This window comes from Caloenas nicobarica, chromosome 1 (assembly GCF_036013445.1).
Source record: "Caloenas nicobarica isolate bCalNic1 chromosome 1, bCalNic1.hap1, whole genome shotgun sequence".
In the NCBI taxonomy this organism is placed as follows: Eukaryota; Metazoa; Chordata; class Aves; order Columbiformes; family Columbidae; genus Caloenas; species Caloenas nicobarica.
In genome coordinates this window covers 115,221,629-115,240,687 of record NC_088245.1, presented here as the reverse complement: position 1 = coordinate 115,240,687, position 19,059 = coordinate 115,221,629, and the positions used below count along the sequence as shown (strand labels likewise).

At 35.2% G+C, this 19,059-nt stretch overlaps 1 protein-coding gene across 1 annotated transcript in view; it reads left to right on the top strand.

The window, feature by feature from the left end:
- The window catches only part of CFAP47 (cilia and flagella associated protein 47), a 311,215-nt gene that overhangs the window by 205,367 nt on the left and 86,789 nt on the right, over positions 1-19,059 (top strand). The window contains exon 51 of the mRNA XM_065651976.1: positions 1,916-2,013. Coding sequence (XP_065508048.1) covers positions 1,916-2,013 — 98 coding nt within the window. The remainder of the gene's footprint in view (positions 1-1,915; positions 2,014-19,059) is intronic.

The window sequence follows — 19,059 nt, the reverse complement described above, 5'->3', positions numbered from 1 at the left end:
AAAGTAATATAATTAAAGCCGGTCAGACACAGTTTTATTGGAAATAGGGTTTAGAAGTAAAGTCATAGATGCAGAATGAGGAAATTGAACAAGGGAAGCAGTGACTCTGAGAAAAGCTGGGGTCGAATCAGAAAAGAAAAACAGTGGGAGTTCCCAAGACTAATGCTGTGGTAAACCAGGATTGCTAATGTAGCACTCTAGTGTATAATTCAGGAAAGTGTGAGTAGGAAGGCTGAGGTTATTTTCATCTGATACAGTATACTGATAAACAGAAATACTGCAAGCAGTTTGTGTGTATGCATTTTTAAAAGGTGCTGAACAACTGTTTATACTTGCAAAAAAATTACAACATGAAGTATTTGTGCTGTGGAGATCAGACCTTATGATGAGAGACTTTAGGCTCATCTCTTTCACCTATTTGAACAAGATTGAAGAGATAAATTTGTTAACATTCGAGACTGTATTTTAAGTACAGGAAAATGCTAGATACTTATTGCTAGATCTCTTCAACTACCAGAGAAAAGTCATTACAAGATCTTTCAGCTGGCCATTGAAGCAAATCTAATGGAAGTCAGGAATTAGAGTCGTATTTAAATGTCTTCCAATGCCAGTAATGAGCCACCAGAACAAACTGCTAGTGAATATCTTCAAGACTCAAAGTCTGTCTGGAAGAAATGCTTTAGCAGAACACAGATAGTTTGACTAAAGTTGCACAACCACAATTCTATGTAACCGAAAGGAATTTAAGTTCTGTGATATACCAAAGGTCATTTTAGATGAGCTAATTTTGATTTAACTTTTCTTACTGTAATACAAAATTATAAAAATACTGTCAGTCTGATATGGACTGCCTTCATTTGGAAGATCTACTTGCTTATGCTTCCCATGGTTATTGGTAGTAAACCTTCCCTGTTTCTGGCCTTAATTGTAACATTCATGCAAATTCCAATGATTTAAGAGTTTCATAATCCTCAGCATCAGCAGAATTTAAAATCTATTATTATAATTTCCCAAGCATGCTCACGTGTGTGATAGTCTTCTGTGGCTTCATAAATGATCTTCAAAATTCAAACAGAGTATCTGATGCATTTCACCTTTTGTACATATCATTAGAATTTATTGTCTCTCCTTTTTGGACTTAATAATGCAAAATACTGAAGGGAATAAAATCTTCTGGGTTTCTTGCCCATTTATCATGTAATTAAATGTTGGTTTAGAAGAGTTTATTGCATGCTTTTCTGGCCAAACTTTTACTGGTTATTGATAACAGAGCTTGGAATTACATAGATAGTGAGTGTGATCTAATAGGATGATACTGATGCATGAATGTTTTGATGCATGTATTTACCATCTTTGAGCATTCTCAGTCTCTTTAATGCCAACTTCTTTATTATCACAATAACTCAGGAGATCTTGTCTGAAAACCTGATGAAAAATGCATTGCAGTATAATTCAGTGTGTGTTCAAATATGTATTTGAGGATGGATTCTATGTAACTGAAAATTCTGATCTGTTTAATGCGTAACTTGTATTTTTGAATCTATGGTGAACAAGCCTTTAATTTAAAAAAAAAAAACCAGAATATTTTTAGCAATGTCTTTATTGAATAAAACCAGTGAAGAATCAGTGATATTTAAAATTCTGAAACAATGCGATAGTCTGGGAAACTAATTTGCTGAAGTGCTATTTCCATTCAATTTGTGTATATATTGATTTTGTTACTATTTTGAATCCAGACAAGAAAGGATTAGATAATGCAGTTAGTTGTCAGCAATTAAATCAGTTCATCATTTGCTTCATCTCAGTATGAACAATGACAGGCTGTTCTCCTAAAAGTCAAAATTTCTCATTGATTTATATGCTCTAGGATTGATCACAAGATGATTTTTAAGGCATTTTGTTCTTTTTAACACAGGAGGAAGTTCTTCAAATTGCAAAGTTTGGTTCTCTTTAACGATTAACAGCATACCTGCAGCACCAGAAAGAGAGATAGATGTGAAATGCAGAGCTCTGGTAAGATTACTCTAAATGATTAATTTTGTTCTACTGCATTAGAATAAAAACCTAATTTTTATAGTTGGTCTGGCTGCTATCAGAGAAGATGAATCCATTTTGTTAAGTGACCACAATCGCTATCTGAAAAATAAGACTCAATACTTACTAAGACCTCATTTAAACTAAGTGATACGAACTAAAATGAATGCTTGAAAAAAGTGTCTTTATCCTATTTGAATAATTACATTTTTGTTCTGCTGACATCTGATTCTAATTTTGAATCTCAGATAAAGTTGAATTCTCTAAGAATTTCAAGCAGTTTCTGTAGAGTGCACAACAGAATAAGTCTCTCCTAGTACCCTTCTTCCTTACACATGCCAAATTATGATTATTATTTAGATTTCATTAATCATTGGAATGTACTTAATAATATTTGTATTACTAGAGAAATACATACTTTTGCTATCAAAAATATAATTAAATTATGTTAATCATTTTAGAAGACAGATTACATCATATTAAAAAAGTTGTATATTTTAGGGATAAGGGTCTGTAAAGATAAAATAACCATTTAGTATATTTGCTTAATTGATATTGTTTTAATTCTCCAAAGATTTGTAACTGTATTTATCTTTGAATTATACTTTGCAAGGTTTTTATTTTCAGAGCTAATATTTTTCTTATCTTCTGTAAATGGATATTTGCTGTATTGTCTAGAAGACCTTTCTGCATGAATTGTAAGCAGCTAAGAAATACTGGATGCTGGTAACAGGTTCTATGAATAGAAGTGTCTGGTGTGCTACTTTGCTGCAGGAACATTTTTGCAAATAAATATACGTGATGCAAGTACTAGGGGACTGCTTCTTCCAGTAACAGATGCTCGGAAGGCAGAAGAGTCTCCTCAGTTGATTTTACATGTCAGCATGTGTTGATGTGGTGGAAAAATTCCAAACCAGTAAGCATTTCTCAAAACATTTACAATGTCATTGTTCGTATATCACTTCTGGTTTGTTGTTATTTCCTTGAAGTGTAGTATATGGCTGATATAGATATTATCTGAAACAGATAATGATGTTTTCAAAATCTTGGAGTTGAGTGAGCATGCTTGTAAGGAGGTGTGTGGTGCTTGTAAGAAAGAGAAAAGCTAGACTAAAAGAGTTCAAAACTTGGAGTCCTTGAAAAGAATAGTGTAGGTTTTTACAGGAGCATGCATGGTCTTGTATCATTTTCTGATCTGAAAGTATTGTTAAAATGGTAAAAGGAAAAGCTAGATTTAAACTATACTGTCGACTCCTATTTTATAATAAATTCTTAAGGTGCATTTTAACTGTGCCTATATTTTTAATCTAATTCAGTATGTTTAATCTAATTCAGTATGTTTAATCTAATTCAATGTATGGGGTGCTGAGATTCATGACCTGAAAGGGCATAGTTCCTTTCTAGGAAGATGAAGAAGGCAAAGAAATAGCTATGCTGCTTCTTCAGATCACTATGGAAAATCTCAAAACAAACATCTTTATTGATTACTTTTGACTAACACTATTACAGAATTACTGTTACTGAATTGACCGGTTACATACCAGGCAGTTCATTTTGGAGTGGGAGAGCTTGCTTTCTTGAATGTCTGGGATTATCCTACCTAATGTCTCACTATAGATTGCCAGTGTAACACTAATAAAAAGAACTAATACAGTCCTTAACTGCTAATAAATGGTCAAATACAATCAGAAAGCTAATAATGGTGGTGGTACTGCTATTAGAGTATTGTTCACAGATCTGGTTCTCAAAGGTTAAGAATTGTCATGAAATACTGGAAGAAAATTGAAGGAAATCCACTAAAAGTATGAGGGACTGGGAAAGCAGGCCTTGTCATATGAATGCTAAGTATCTCTATCAAATATCTACTAAAAAGGAGCCTAGAAGAAAGATGGGGAGAGAAATTCTAGCAAGGCCTGTTGCAACAGGACAAGGGGTGATGGTTTTAAACTAAAGGAGGAGAGGTTCAAGCTAGACACGAGAAAGAAATGTTTTACAATGAGGGTGGTGAAACACTGGCCCAGGTTGCCCAGAGAGGTGGTAGATGCCCCATCCCTGGACATTCCAGGCCAGGCTGGACGACGCTCTGAGCAACCTGATCTAGTTGAAGATGTCCCTGCTCATGGCAGGGGGGTTGGACTGGATGACCTTTGAAGGTCCCTTTCAACCCAAACTATTCTATGGTTCTATGATTTTATGATTCTATGATTCTTTCTGTCAACCTAAAATTCAAAGTGGAGGTTGAATAGTTAAATGAATCAAACCTGGGTTTATGCTACTCAAGTTTTCTTAAAAATCTTTGGGCTTGTCAGGGCTGAGAGCATTTAAGCTTGTACTTTGCTAATTAAATGGATTATGATTAGGCTATTTAATGGAAGTAAAAATATTGAATAAGTGTACCACATTGAAAAAGACATTATTTTTAAGCTCTAATCTAATTTCAATTAGTTTAATCACTGTATATCAGTAAAAGAAATATCCTTGTTTGAATAGAATGCTTGAAAGAGGTTGTCTGGTTGGATGAAAATGTAATTTTTTTTTCGGTAGGTAGAAATTTGCCACCTCTTCAAGGGAAACACACTTCTGTTTTCCTCCCTCCAGTAACAGCCGCAGAATTAGGGAAAATATGAATATGGAGAATGATACTCTTTTGTGGTCTTTCTCAAATGTATATATATGTTATATATAAAGTTTTATATATATACACACGAGTATATTTATTAATTTATAACAAAATATACGAAGGCAATAAACTGTGCTAAGGGTGCATTTTCTGGATCAAGTATAATGTGTACTAAATGCATATAGAAACAGAGGAATAGAATGTTAATTCTAATAAATAAAAGATGATGATTTCTTAAAATTAATACTTTCATCTCTTATCAATGCTTGCTGGCAGCAGAATCACTGTAAATTAGGATAAGAAGTTAACTTTTAGACTGTTTCATCCAGCTGTAAATAGTAACTTTGGCTTCCATCTTGTCCCAAATGTAGCTCTATTAAAATGAGAAGTTTAGTCTAACTGGACGTTGAGGTTCAAATCCTGTTATAGACCCTACTCTTTGGTAGACAGTATAGGTTTTTGGGAAATGGATGAATAGACATTTCAGTAAAGACCTCAGAATTTGACACATAAATTGAAGGAAGTGGCTTTTTAATTTTAGAAGATAATAATTTTTTCCTAGTTTTTATAACAGATAAACCCCCAAATTCCTCTAATTTGAAACACATCTGCCTCTAAATTGAGTTAGGGTAAATTTTTGTTGTCCATGTGCCCACTAGAATGCCCTCCACAGATTATGTGGCATGATACAATGCCTCAAAGATCAATACGGTGTTTGAATAATAAAAATATATTAATCTCTTTTTCTTCTTATATGTGCATTCATTTTTTTACCAGGATAATGAGAGTAAAAAAGAAACTGCCTCAAATTTGGCCCTTAATAGTGCTAATACTCTTTTATGTTACATTCAGACTTTTTGCAACAGTGAACCACTTTCATTTCTCAGCTTTTCTGCCAGATTATCAGTTCTTAAGATATCTCCTATGTTTGATAAATATATGGTGCCACTCTTTTGCATACAGTAGAGTCAAATATTAATTGTAATTTTGGTCTTGCTAATTCCACATGCCTGTATTTCCAAGAAAGGACTGGATCATCGTCTGTTTCTTTGGTTTTTAGTTGATTTTCTTTGTGATTATTTATTTATTTATTTATTTCTTATTCCCTCCCCCCTCCTTTTTTTTTCTCCCAACCTTGACCAATTGGTACTCGATTTCTGATTACATTTAAAATCAGTTTAAATGAATGCGGATATCATGAAGCAGAGTAGTCAAATATAAACCACACTTTTACTTTCTGGTGAGGCAGATACATCACTTGGTTGAAAAACAGATGAAAAGTAGCGTTCGAAGTTCAGACCTTCGTATAATTTCTGAATAACACTGAATAGTCACAGCCTCAATATTTTTCTCTTAGGCCACAAAAGGCTGAGTGTTCAGTTGTCCTTCCTCTAAATTTTTTGCTGGACTCTCTGAAACTCACTGGACTCTCTGAAACTCTGAACTCACCAAACTCTCTAGGCACAGCCTATGAAGAGTTCAATAGAACAGTTCAGGCATGAACCCATGGTGTGAGACCTGGATTTGTATCCAGGGATAGCTGGAAATGTCAAGGGAAAAAGCAAGAGTATGTACATGTAGTATGGTACTTTCACAGCTTTTAAAGGTTTTCTGTTCGGGCTTTTTGCTGAGCTGCCAGGTCTATCATTAAACTTCTGTATATGTTTAGTGTCAATAACCTCCTTTGACTTTGAATTTGAAGAGTTTACTGACCATCGTGTAGGAACCATTATCTTTATTTTTAGCACTGTTCTTTATTTAAATATGATGCCCCTTAGTTCTTAAATTACAGGAGTCAGTAGATATTTAAACCCTATTCAGTCTCCCCAAGCTACTCACGATTTTTTAGGCTTCTCTATTCTGAATTATCTGTCCTCCAAGATGAAGTGTTTGATGAGGTAATCATCTTCATTTATGTTTTCCTCTTGGACCTTCATATTTTGCGATTGTAGTATTTATCCAAAAGTATTTCTTTCAAAAAGAAAAAGATCAAACATGTATTGAAAGGAAGAAAATAATTTGGATTTTAGCAATGCTTGCCCTCTAACTGCTTCGCTTGATGCACTTTGAAGTATATCTATCAAAACCAAGCATTCAAAACTTAGATCTACCAGTTAGTCTTTTTCGTTTCTTATTAGTTGACATAATCAAAGGAATTATTAGATAATTGAGCAATATCTTAAAATTAGAAATGTTATTACTTTAAAAAATCCAATGCAACATAAAAAACCCCAAACCTAACAGACTTCCATCAATGACATTTAAAAATATTAGGTGAAAAGTAACAGGAGTTGCTAAATCCCATTGTGCTTTTAAAGTAATTCATAGTACAGTAGCTCTTTATATCAAAAGTCAGTCTGTGACAAACTTCCTTGATGCCAATACTTGACTACACCAACCATTTAAAGGAAATCATAGAAGCGGTGTTAGAAAGACCTCATTATTTGTTCCATTCTCAAGAATCAAGCAAGCTGTCTAACTCATAACATGCAATTGCTCTTAGTAAGTACTGAAGTGAATTTTGAGCTGTGAAGCTCTGATTGTAAACCACTTAAATAAAAGAGGATTATTTTTTTCCTTTCTGTAGAAGAAGAATTTAAGTTGTCAAGTAAGAGCATAGTTTTTACCTTGAAGAAAGGACCATACCTCTGGTGTGAGTTTCCCTCAATTCCTCATCTTTTCCTGCCCAGTGTGTACATGCTAGGAAACTGGAAGAAGTGATATCAATATTTCCCAGCATGGGAATGAAGATTCTAATGGCCAAGACCTCAGTGTAGTGCCTCGTGCAAGGGCTGATAGGGTGAAGTACAGTGTGAGAAAGTGTTAATTTTTATAGGTAGATCCCCCTCCTATTCCTTACTTTATTCCAACTGTTAAAAGGAGAACAGTGAGTCCAAGCAGTGAGTGAGATCCTGAACTCATAGGAAGGTCTGGTTTAGCTAAGTTTCATTTTGTGGTATAATGGTACTTTAATTTTCCTATATGTAGTCTCCATCTTTTGTGTCATCAGATCACTTTGACTATGTCTTCTAAATAATTAGGAGTTCATCTTTGAATTCTTAAAACATTAATTAATTGTTATAAACATGTATGCAACTGTACAGAATGATACTTTGGGTTATTTGCATGAAGCATAGATCTTTAACATCGTATATGATAGTGGTAATAGTTTCATGTACAGAAAAGGCTTGGGTTAAGACCCTGAATCTCCAATAAATGAGAATTTTCAATGGACTGCTATGTAGTTTAAATGCAGCTTGCATTTTCTTTGAGTGGTTCATTTTTTATATGTATCATACACTCGAGAATGTCCACAGAATAGCTCAAAAATCTTGAGAAAATAGTTCTCTAATCAAGAATATGCCTTATTGTTATGTATGTTCTTATATTTTGATTAAGTAGATGGATTAATCAAGATTAATGATATTTTTCATCTAGTAAGTACGATAACCAGTTAAGTATATTTTGCAGCCTTTATTAAATGAAAATAAGTTATTTTCCTGCTTTTATATCAAGTACTTGTGATAAATCTTCTGGTACTGTCAACAATGTACAGCTTGTGTCTTCTGAAAATAGTGGTCATTTTTTATTTTTCCTGGATACCTAATGTTTTGGCTACAACCGTATATTGCATCTCAGGGAAAGAAGACAATACACTCATCCAGTGAAGACATCAACCAGGTTGCAAAGAATTGCAATGATTCTTGTTGTAAACCATATAGCTTGCTGATCTGGGTATTATTTCTAATCCAGGTCCTGAACACTCTGAAATCCACTCATCAGAATTCCAGAAATGGGAAGAACCTTACTGAAATGGAGAGGGTTTAGCCCAATGCAGGATTATTTTCTAAACCCCATGCGTATTAGTAGAAATTAGGTGAATTGGTGAAGCCTGGAAATCTTGTAAGGATGCATTCCAACTGTGAAGGATTCCTGCCCACCTTGATTATTAAAGCTTGGCAACAGGGGAACCCTTATGAGTGCTTAGATGATAAGCCTGTTTTTCAGAGGAGGGATACTATCAAGTATTGTTAACACTGAAATAACCCAGCCATTCCTAATGCTACTTATAATGAACACCTCTGACCTTACCTTACAACTTCATCAGTCACTGCCCAGCTTCAAACTGTGTTTTTTGCCAGCTGTCATAATGAAAGCAATCAATCTAAATTCTAAGTACATGTGTCTTTTGTCCATGTCCTTTGCCTTTCAATCCAGCCTGAGAACCAGTTCCGACAGTTGGCATTGCTGGCCTATAGAGAACATTTCCCCACAGTCATTAGAAACTCCATCAATTGTGCTACTTGTATAAACATTTCCATAGCACTGTGCTGGAAATAATTCCAGTAAGGAAATTTTGGATTTATGAGGTCTCATTACTTATTCTATCACTTAGAAAAAACTCTCTAAGTTCTGTTTTGTTTTGCATGATGTAAGGGAGATTGAGTAACCCAAAGTTATGAACCGTGCCCTAAGACCATTTTTAAAATATGCTTTCATAACAATTGGTAGCTTAAAAAGTAACATTCTGTAAAAGAACCATGGCAACATGGATTGTGAAAGAAAAACAAATTTGGGAGGTGGTAATTATTAATCACTCTAACAAAAAGCACTTTCAGCAAATAATTCAGACCAGAACATCTTTGTATAGCCCATTTAAAATAAAGATATAAAAAGAAAGTTATGAAAAAAAGTTATAAATTATTATAATTATTAGAATGTGAGTGAAAGTTTTTAATAAATATATAGTAACTGCTAACCCCCTCCTCTCTTCTCTACAAATGCATTAATCGGTTCTGTGATATAAGAGCAGAGAGCTAATGTAGATCACAAAATGACAGCTGAGCTGTCACTGCTATTGAACAAAATGTAAGGTTAGATCTAAACCAAGTAATTAGAAGGGTGTTTCATCTATGCTAGATGAGTGGTCATATATATAAAAAATAACTCTCAAGTGGAGAAAGAGGGTAGCTTTGTATTATTAAACTACTATGTGATGTAGTCCATAACTGCTGTTGTTAGCCCTGTGGTTTATGAATCAAAATGAGAGGGTTTTTTGCTCAACCGTTAAATCCAGCAAGTCCAGATAAAAAGTTCTTTTTAAAAAATTTGCCCACTGATGGTATCTGGAGTACAGCTTTTATAGCTTAGTGAATAAGATATTAAAGTAACATCACTGAAAGGAAAACAATGTTTGAATTCAGCTCCCTGAATATACCTCTGTAATGATTGTCTTTCTAATCGGTGGAACTTGTGCTAGATTTTTAGCTCAAGACAAAACATGGTCGTATATACATTCTGTGGGGTTGGGTGTTTAGTTCTTTGGTTGTTTTAATAACAATGAGAGGAACCTGAAAGATAACAGCAAGAATTTCTCAAGTATAGGTAAATATAAATTCTCAAACTATGTTTGGAGGCTCTTACAAGTGATGATCTGTGTATTTTTCTGCAGAAGTATAACCTTGAAATCTGTCCTGCCATTTTTCAGTGTTGCCAAGAAAAATGGTGGTACTCACGCAGATTTTTCCCTCAGTGTTTAATGTGAATTAGTAAGTAATGAGAACTCATTGCTTTCTTTGTGTAATATGAAGAAAAAGGGAGAAGGGCTCTTTATTCTTAATTCCACTCCTGTGAAGTTTGTCCATCTGTAGAACAGGAAGCTGTTTCTTTTACTTAAGGCTTGTTTGGCAGGGGTACTACTGCTTGCGCAAGATGTAGCAATATCACTGCTGCTTCAAAATAGTGTTGCTGTGTTCCCATGATCAGAATACTATTTAAAAATGCTGGGGTGAAAATCAAATACTATTTTATAGTTGTGTGTCTCCAGAACATGGGTCAAAGCAGCTAGCTGTTCTTCTTTCATGCTTTATTTCTACGGATAGTATGAACAGCTTCTGAAACAGCAAATGGTAATTAAATGATGTTAGTACAATGAGCAACAAGTTTATCCATACATATATGCATTTGCAAACAACATCTGAATCAGCACCTTCAAGTAAGTACACAAAACTAGTTGATTACAGATTTGATTTGAAAACAGATGCTGTGTTGAAGTTTGTAAAATGCCATTAACTCAGGAATTACTTGCTTTAAGTTATTCAGTTTTAGCTGACATTTTTGCTTTAGGGTGAAACCCTAACTGTTTTAGATGGTTTGGCCTATTGAAAAAGGAATCCAGATCTTCCCTCTTCTGCTTGAATCAGAGTAAGAAATGACTATATAATTGTGACAATATGAACATATCTCTAGCGCTTGCTTCATCATCATCCTCTCTAGAAAGGAGGGACCAGTGTCACTGTCTGAAGACTGTTCTTCAGCCTTTTAAAAGTGAATTTGCTGCTTGATTTCAATTCCTGATATAAAGTTATATGAAAATCATTGCAACTGAAATCTTAGAAGACTAAAGAGAAACTCTTGGTGAGCATAGAGACTACCTTAGTTTAGTCTCTAGAACTATTTGTATAAAAGTAACCTAAAAGTCATTCAATTGGTTCCCTGCAGCAGAGATTTCTGTTGAACGAATTCCAGTTAAAGTTATTTGAGAAAAATGTGGAGTAAGAATTAGCACTACCCATTTCACATGGAAAGAGACAGTAAACGTACTCAGTAATTATTCATTTATATAGTTCTCTAGAATTTAGAAAGGATACTTTACAAAGAATTTTAACCATCTGAGAAAGCAGGAAGCTTTCAAAAGCCAAATTATTTCTTCATGAATATTAATTATTTATTAATTAAATAACACTTCCAGTTATTATGAGTTGTTTGTACATTTGCAGGCGTTTTTAGTTCTAAATGCAGAGAACTAAAAACCGTATTTTTTAATTTTACGAATTGATAATTATTAAGTATCTTCAGCCATTGACAATATTGTAGCAATTCACAATTTAAAAAAACTATTTTTTGGTTACTGTATTTTACTTTGTTGTTTATTGTGGATTTCCCAATGGGGAATAGTGGTACAGAGGCTGAATTTAGCCTGATAAATTCAGGTTCATTATCTCAGATTGTTTAGAAAAATGGACTGTAACAGTTACTTTGCCTTGCAAATATTCTAATGGATTTATTCAGGTTGCATGCAGAGGTCAAGAAGTAAGCCGATTCTTTAGTTTTGTCAGTTATCGCTGTGAGCACGCTTACTCTTTAGCAGTTGTCTATTTCATGAAAAAGAGTCATAGTGTATATTGCTGGTTCACTGAGTCAAGAAACTTTTTAATCCATCCATATATATTCATTCCATATATTGGAAAAATAGTATTGGCTGTCTTGAGAGGAAGTATCTAATAGGTGAGCTCCAAGCAGGATCTGTACAGCAGGAGGTAAGCTAGAGTGGAAGGTCTGTTTTGAACAGTGAATTATTAGTTTCTGCTTTAATAAAACCAAATGCCTGGAAGAAATTGAGTTTGGTTTCCACACAAGTGCGGAGACAATAGTTTTCTCTATTCTCTGCCAAATATTCCTCTTTTTTTTCTTTCTCATGTCCCTGAGGGCCACATGGGCACTCAAAAGTTGGTAATGTGACTGAAACATATGCTGCTCGCCCCCACTTCAGAGAAATTTTTCTTGCTGAGATGAAACTTGTGCCACTGCTGTCATTTGTCATGGCTCCTAGATCTGTGCCACTAATGCACTGCTGCTGCACTCTTCACTGGTGATTGTAAAAGATCACTGTCACAGTCTTCACACTTCACAAGATGTTTACATGCAGATCTAAGAATAGGCAGGATTTTTCCATTCTTGGTTCCAGCACTTTGCAACCTTCAAACCTCCTCGTTTTTGGCAGTCTCTTGAAAAATGAACGCAACAGTCTGTTCTGTGTGATCCATATACAGCAGATGGTGACTGTAGGATGAATATAACAATACAGTAACACTTAATTGATATTTACTCAAGTTTTAAAATTAGCATCTCAGGAGGATGCCTTTGACTCTATAAAAGCTATGGCATGAAATAATGGCTCATGTCCAGATACCTGGATATGCCAAAAAAAAGTATATTTCAGGTGATTGTAACAGCAAGATATACTCAGAACTGATCACAGAGGAATATGGAGAGATCAGTATTTACAGGGCTTTATATTCTTACTCATAAATCCGTGGTTCTCTAATAAACAGTTTCATCCACACCCTTCCAATACAGTCCCATACAGAGGGAGAGACGACTTTCTGGGTGACAGCAGAACTAGTCAGACTGCCCAGAGAGACCCAGAGAAATATAAGAGTGGGCCTTGGTTCAGACTGCTCTAATTTTAGCTCTATCAGAGGTTCTAGTAACAGATACCAATCAAAAATAATATATTTTTAATAATAATAAAAATTGCTCATATATAGTGAACTTGCATTATTTTTTTAGAGTAAATACTAAGGGAGTGTGTGCGACAGATTGCTAATATAGATACCTCTAGTATGTCACATAGCGAAGATGAAATTAATAATGCAGCATTTGTTGTTGTGAGACAGTAATCTGCGAGTAAACCTCAAAGACTTAAAAGTTAACTTTGCTCGGAGCAACAACTAACAATGAGAATGTGTTCTTTTAAAATTTTATCTGATCTTTTAAGTCACAGTAAGGCATAGAACTAGATAACTCATAGAGACTGTTCCTTCAAATGTATATATATATTTGTTTTCAGAAAAGCTGTGAACATTTAAGAAATTCTCTTTGCATTATAATACTGGCTTCTGAAACTGCAGAGATATGCCAAAAATAGAAGTTGTTTTTTCAAAAAAAAAAGTCAAGGATTTCGGATAAAAAGTTTTTTATTTGAGGCATTTTACCTGTCAGTAAGAACTTATTTGTTATTTTCTACTAAAGGAAAATTCAGGATAAAAAGTTATTTTCAGTACAAATTCTGACAATTTGTTCTAGAATTGTCTCTAACTCCGTATGTTTTGTACCAGCGATAATTATGGTTTCAGGCTTTTTAAATTGCAAAGAAACATTCTTCCTTAAAAATCTCTTTTTACACCTACAGAATAAGAGAGTTATGGTAGGTGCAAGTTCTAAGTCAGTCAAAGTAATTAGTATTTTACCTCTGCAAATTGAGTAACTTGATGGTAGGTGATGTAGCTCAGATGTAAATTATATCATTAGTATGGTCATAAAAACTCAATAAAATGAAATATTATCAGAGTTGGTGACTGGTTTTAAAAATTAAGGAAGTACTTTTAATTAGCTGTTACCAGCATGAGCTGGGACTAGAGGCACATAGTGGAGTATTTGCTTCCACATGTGTACCAATACTCACTATGTTTGATGGAACAATAGTAATAATTACTGCTATTCTACCATTGTACCACTGGGTTCTGATAGGTGGTTGTAAGTTTATTTTTACCAAGTATTTCTGAAAGTCTTGGAAGTATGGGAACACAGGTAGTGCTGGTCACTGCCTTTTCCAGATCAGTTCTGAGCGAGCTGATATATCATAATTTCACTGATGTAGCCGTTACGACATTTGTAGTTCCATGCCAGAAAGAGCTTTCTAACCTCATCGCATTGAATTTTCAATCCAGGACAGTACGCCAGTTTCAATGTCTAATAGAGTAAATTAAATGCAAGTAGAATAAGTTTCTTGAAGTAATTCTATTGTTTCAGTCACCGACTTCATTATAAGTATTTAGAAATCATCACCACTCACCAAGCCTTCCAAAGTCTGTTCTAATCTATTGAAATGATGAATTTACAGCACTGCTGTAACTTCATATAGCACTTGAAACCAAAACAGTGGGACTAGCAGAAAATAATTGTAGCTGTTTGTTGTAGGGGTAGACACAATTTGTTCAGGAGCTAACCTTTGTAGTTCTGAATATATTCAAAGGCTGGGGATAATGGTGCTCTTTGGTAAATAAAAGAGTGACGAAGATTTGCTGAACTACCTAACCTGACTTGACATTCACAAATATATCTGTGCCTAGTAAGATTTAGTCTAGATGTGAGAGAAACAATTGAAGAATACAGGTTTTGCTAGTTTTCTACCTGATATATCAGAAGATATTTGGAAACTGAAAGTATCCTCAATTTTGCATCTTCTTGACTTCCCTGAAAGAAAGAACTGGTTACAAATGGTGATTGGCACTATTTTGATGCTGGTTTGGGGCAAATATCTCTGTGTCATGACATGCTTGAAGAAGAATTACGTATCACCTTTCCATGAGACATAACTGACTCTCTGAAAATGATAGCTCACTTGACTTCATTGTCTAAGAGCAGTGTATTTCTAACTCAGAAAAGTTGCACTTTTTAGTGCTTTTATTGAGTGATACTGACCTTAAGTATTTTGTTCTGGCATTGTGGATATGACAGTCTGTGAAGGAGATAGAACATTTGGAAAAAAAAGATAAATGTCTCCTTTTGAGAGATGCAACCTGGATTTACTGACGTGTCTGTCATTCAAAATAGTCATATTGAACAAGGACTGTAGATGCATCTATTGATTTGATTCAAACTATGTTTTCCATCATTGGCATCTCATATATTACATATGTATTTGCACAGCAAGGTGACCTGTAAGAATGATGAATAGAAGACATATTGAAATCTGCCAGTTTCTGAGTCATGCTTTTCAAAAATGTTGTTGACAAAGTAGATGGAAATGATTTTCCTGTAAAATCCTCTAAAGATGAATTTAGTCCTTTTTACATTAATGCAGTGGCAGAGAAGTCCTAGGAGAAGGTATTAGGGATGTTGGTTGATGAAAAGCTCAACATGACCCAGCAATATGTCTGTACAGCCCAGAAAGCCAACTGTGTCCTGGCCTGCATTAAAACAAGGGTGGCTAAAAGGTTGAGGGAGGTGATTCTCCTCCTTTATTCTGCTCTTGTGGGAGTACCTGGAGTACTGCATTCAGCTCTGAGGCCTCCAATGTAAGAGGGACATGGACCTGTTAGAGTGAGTCCAGAGAAGGCCACCAAGATGGTGAGAGGGCTGGAACACCTCTCCTGTGAAGACAGGCCGAGAGAGTTGGGGTTGTTCAGCCTGGAGAAGAGAGGGCTCCAGGGAGACCTTATAGCAGCTCAGTACTTAAAAGGGGCCTACAAGAAAGCTAGAGAGGGATTTTTACAAGGACATGTAGTGATAGCACAAGGGGTGATACTTCTAAACTGAAAGAGGGTGTATTTAGATTAGATATAAGGAAGAAATTCTTCACCATGAGGGTGGTGAGGCACTGGAACAGGCTGCCCAGAGAAGCTGTGGATGCCTCATCCCTGGGAGTGTTCAAGGCCAGGTTGGATGGGGCTTTGAGCAACCTGGTCTAGTGGAAGGCATCCCTGTCCATGGAATAGGGGTAGGACTAGATGATCTTTAAGTTCCCTTCCAACCCAAAACGTTCTATGATTCTGTATCTCCTTCCCAATTGGCTGTGGTAATGGAAATTATTTAACCTAGTTATATTTTTTTAGTAGTGCTCTCTAACCTGATTCAGCTTTGATAAGCCATGATGGCTTAGGCAACTGAGCTGGTCAGTGAAAGTGTGAACCTTCAGTGCAGAGGTTGGAGAAAAATAGCTGTAATTGATAATTTCTTCATGTCACACTGCTGGGTCTGAAACAGAAATCTGCCTGTGGTCTCAGGAGGATGGAGAATTATTGAGCTTCAGTCTAAATAGACTTAGAGGTGGCCTTGATTTCAAATGCGAAGGAATATTCATTAAGATATAAGCATAGTTATTACTTCCTCAGGTGTGGGAATCTGGGATATTAATTTGACTTTGGCTCAGTCTCTATCCCCTTGTCAGGTATGTTTTTTATAATTGTCTTAATACAGCATTTCTCTTATAAATCACCTCAAGTCTTTGCTGCAACTTCTTCTATTGATCTATATAAACCCAGAAACATTATACAGATGGACAAAACTGGGGTGCGTGGAAGTCCAGATATGTGCGTATTGTTATATTTAGTCCATTAGCATTTCCTATATGTGTCACAAATTCTTGTAGTATCACTTTGGTGTGGGCTTCTCAATGTGAATGATTTCTATTGGTGGAGCTGAGGACATCATAGATTCAGAGTCACAGAATAACAAGCTTTTATAGTTCCCTCGTTTCTTTCAATTTCAGAAAGACACTTCTAACAATCATCTGTTTCAAAACATTGTTTTCCCTGTTTGTTTGCTTGCTACAATGTCTAGACCCTATTAGAGGTTAACAGTGTTGTATTTTTTTAGTCAGTGAGCTTAGAATTATTGTAATAACTTTTAATCTAATCATCTCTGTATTGTGTTTTAGGGCATTATTACTTAGCCACTAATGCACATTTCAGCTAAACCAAATTCATTTCAGTGTGATTTTTATATTTAAATCTATATGTAAATTTACACCTGAAACTCACTGCACTATTAGCCTCTAATACTGAATGTTCTGTGCGCATTTTTTTTCTTCTAGTTAGTTTCTTGTACTGTGATAGTGATAAGAATGGATTCCTTACTAAGAAAGTTTTACAAATATATAATTTGCCTATGGGTGTTTAGTCCTAGATTTCAAGTAGTTCAATTTGCTGTTCTGATAATGAATTAACTGATGATGAACAGCTGGTGCCTTTTTGCAAGCTGATATTTTGTAAAGAAAATATGCCAAGTAAAATGGGAAAATATAGTATCAAGATAGAGCAGCACTGTGATTCTCTGTCATTATACCCCTACATGGAAAGAAGATGGTTATCTTGGCAATTAGTTTACATTACAGAGAGGAGAAAGAAATGAAAAATAGAGCTTGTACAGTGCAGGAGGTGGTTCACTTCACAGAGGTCTGCTCTTTTAATTTGTGAGTGACTAGGAAGCTGAAAGGACTCACCCCCTCAAGACACAGGAGGTTAGTACTTCCATGCCTCTGAATGTTCAATGGGAGAAAGACCCAGCTGAGTGTGGATGTGTGGGTCTGGGTTAGAATTGCATGTGGAGAGAAGCTGTGGTGAGGAGAGGTAGGTGTTGGGAGCAGCTTGCCTCAGGAAATTTGAGACCCAGCCCTGATTTCAATAACTCATTTCACCAAACAGGGCTGAATTTTGCCCAGTATGGCCCTGAAACTGTCATCTACTCTGCTGAGCCACTCACTTGAGCCTCTTTTGTTCCAAGACAGGGAAATGAATAATAACAGAAATCTAATGCAGACTCTAGCATAGCTCCCATTACTGACATATAGGCACACTGATGGTGACATTGAAAGCTCTGGTCATTTTGAGCCTACTGTAGTAAGGCGGCCAGGATCTATTTTTTCAAGGATATTGCCACAATTGCAAGTTTCATCTTTGAGTAAGCAACATTCCTACTTGTCATCAGGTGTGGCACAGAGAAAGAGGGCACTTGTTACTTGTCAATCTAGAAGAACAATCATTTGAACAAGGACCTACGAAGGGGAGAATTTCTGCTGCAATATCTCACCAGGCCTATCAAAACAGTATTCTTACCACTTACCTGACTTCGAAATTTGCTTCTATAGCAATAGCCTGGCAAACTCAGGAGCAAGTACAAATCCTTTCTCCACAAAGTGCATGGACTGGAAAAGGTACAAAAAATATGATGTGAATGTTATCTCCATAATGAAACGGGATTTTAATTGAAAACAGTTGTTCTAAAGCATTAAAAAGTGTAGTTAGTCTCTTAGAATCTTTGGCCACATAATGCTTTTACTGACATCTGACAATGGTTACAATAGGATTATTCCTGAAGACTGAGCTCACAGAAGATGATGATGCACAGTAAATTTAGAATGTGTTCATCTTTCTATATGCTTCTTTTTCACATCTTGGGCACTGGTAGTCTTGATACAAGAAGTACCTGAGGAATGAAATTATTTTCTTTTTTCAGCTTACATTTTTCCTCTGTCAAAATGTTTGCTAAAAACACAACACTGAAATGTGGATGTAAATTAATGACTATAAATATATTTGGAATTTGTGGATGATGTTACTCCATTGCATTCTTTCTGATAAAATGGTACTTCCAGGAAAAATAATACTCTTAACAAAATGCCCATGCGATTGTTATTTATCCCAGTGTTATGCCTCCATAACAATCCATTAAGGCCTAGAAATGTACAATATATATACATTCTGTTGATAAATATACATCTGCTCTTATTACCATCCATGAAACAGTATATATTTGAAATGTTTATAGAAATTCCAGGGAAATTTCCTAATAAATTCTTGGGAAACACATAATTCTAGGTATTCATTTTATACTGGCAAGCAAGCACTGTTCTACATTAAGCTAATGTTGGCAATATAAAACCTCCGTTGTGTACAAGGTTACAAAGGTTTATTTGGTAGTTGCTGCTTTTTTTCCTAAATAAGAAGTCCAATATTTCATTTTTATTGTAAAAAGTATTTCTTCAACACAGCATGTAGATGTTTTATTGTAAAATTGTTATGAAGCCTTTAGCAATAAAATGGCAGATAGATTCAGAAATT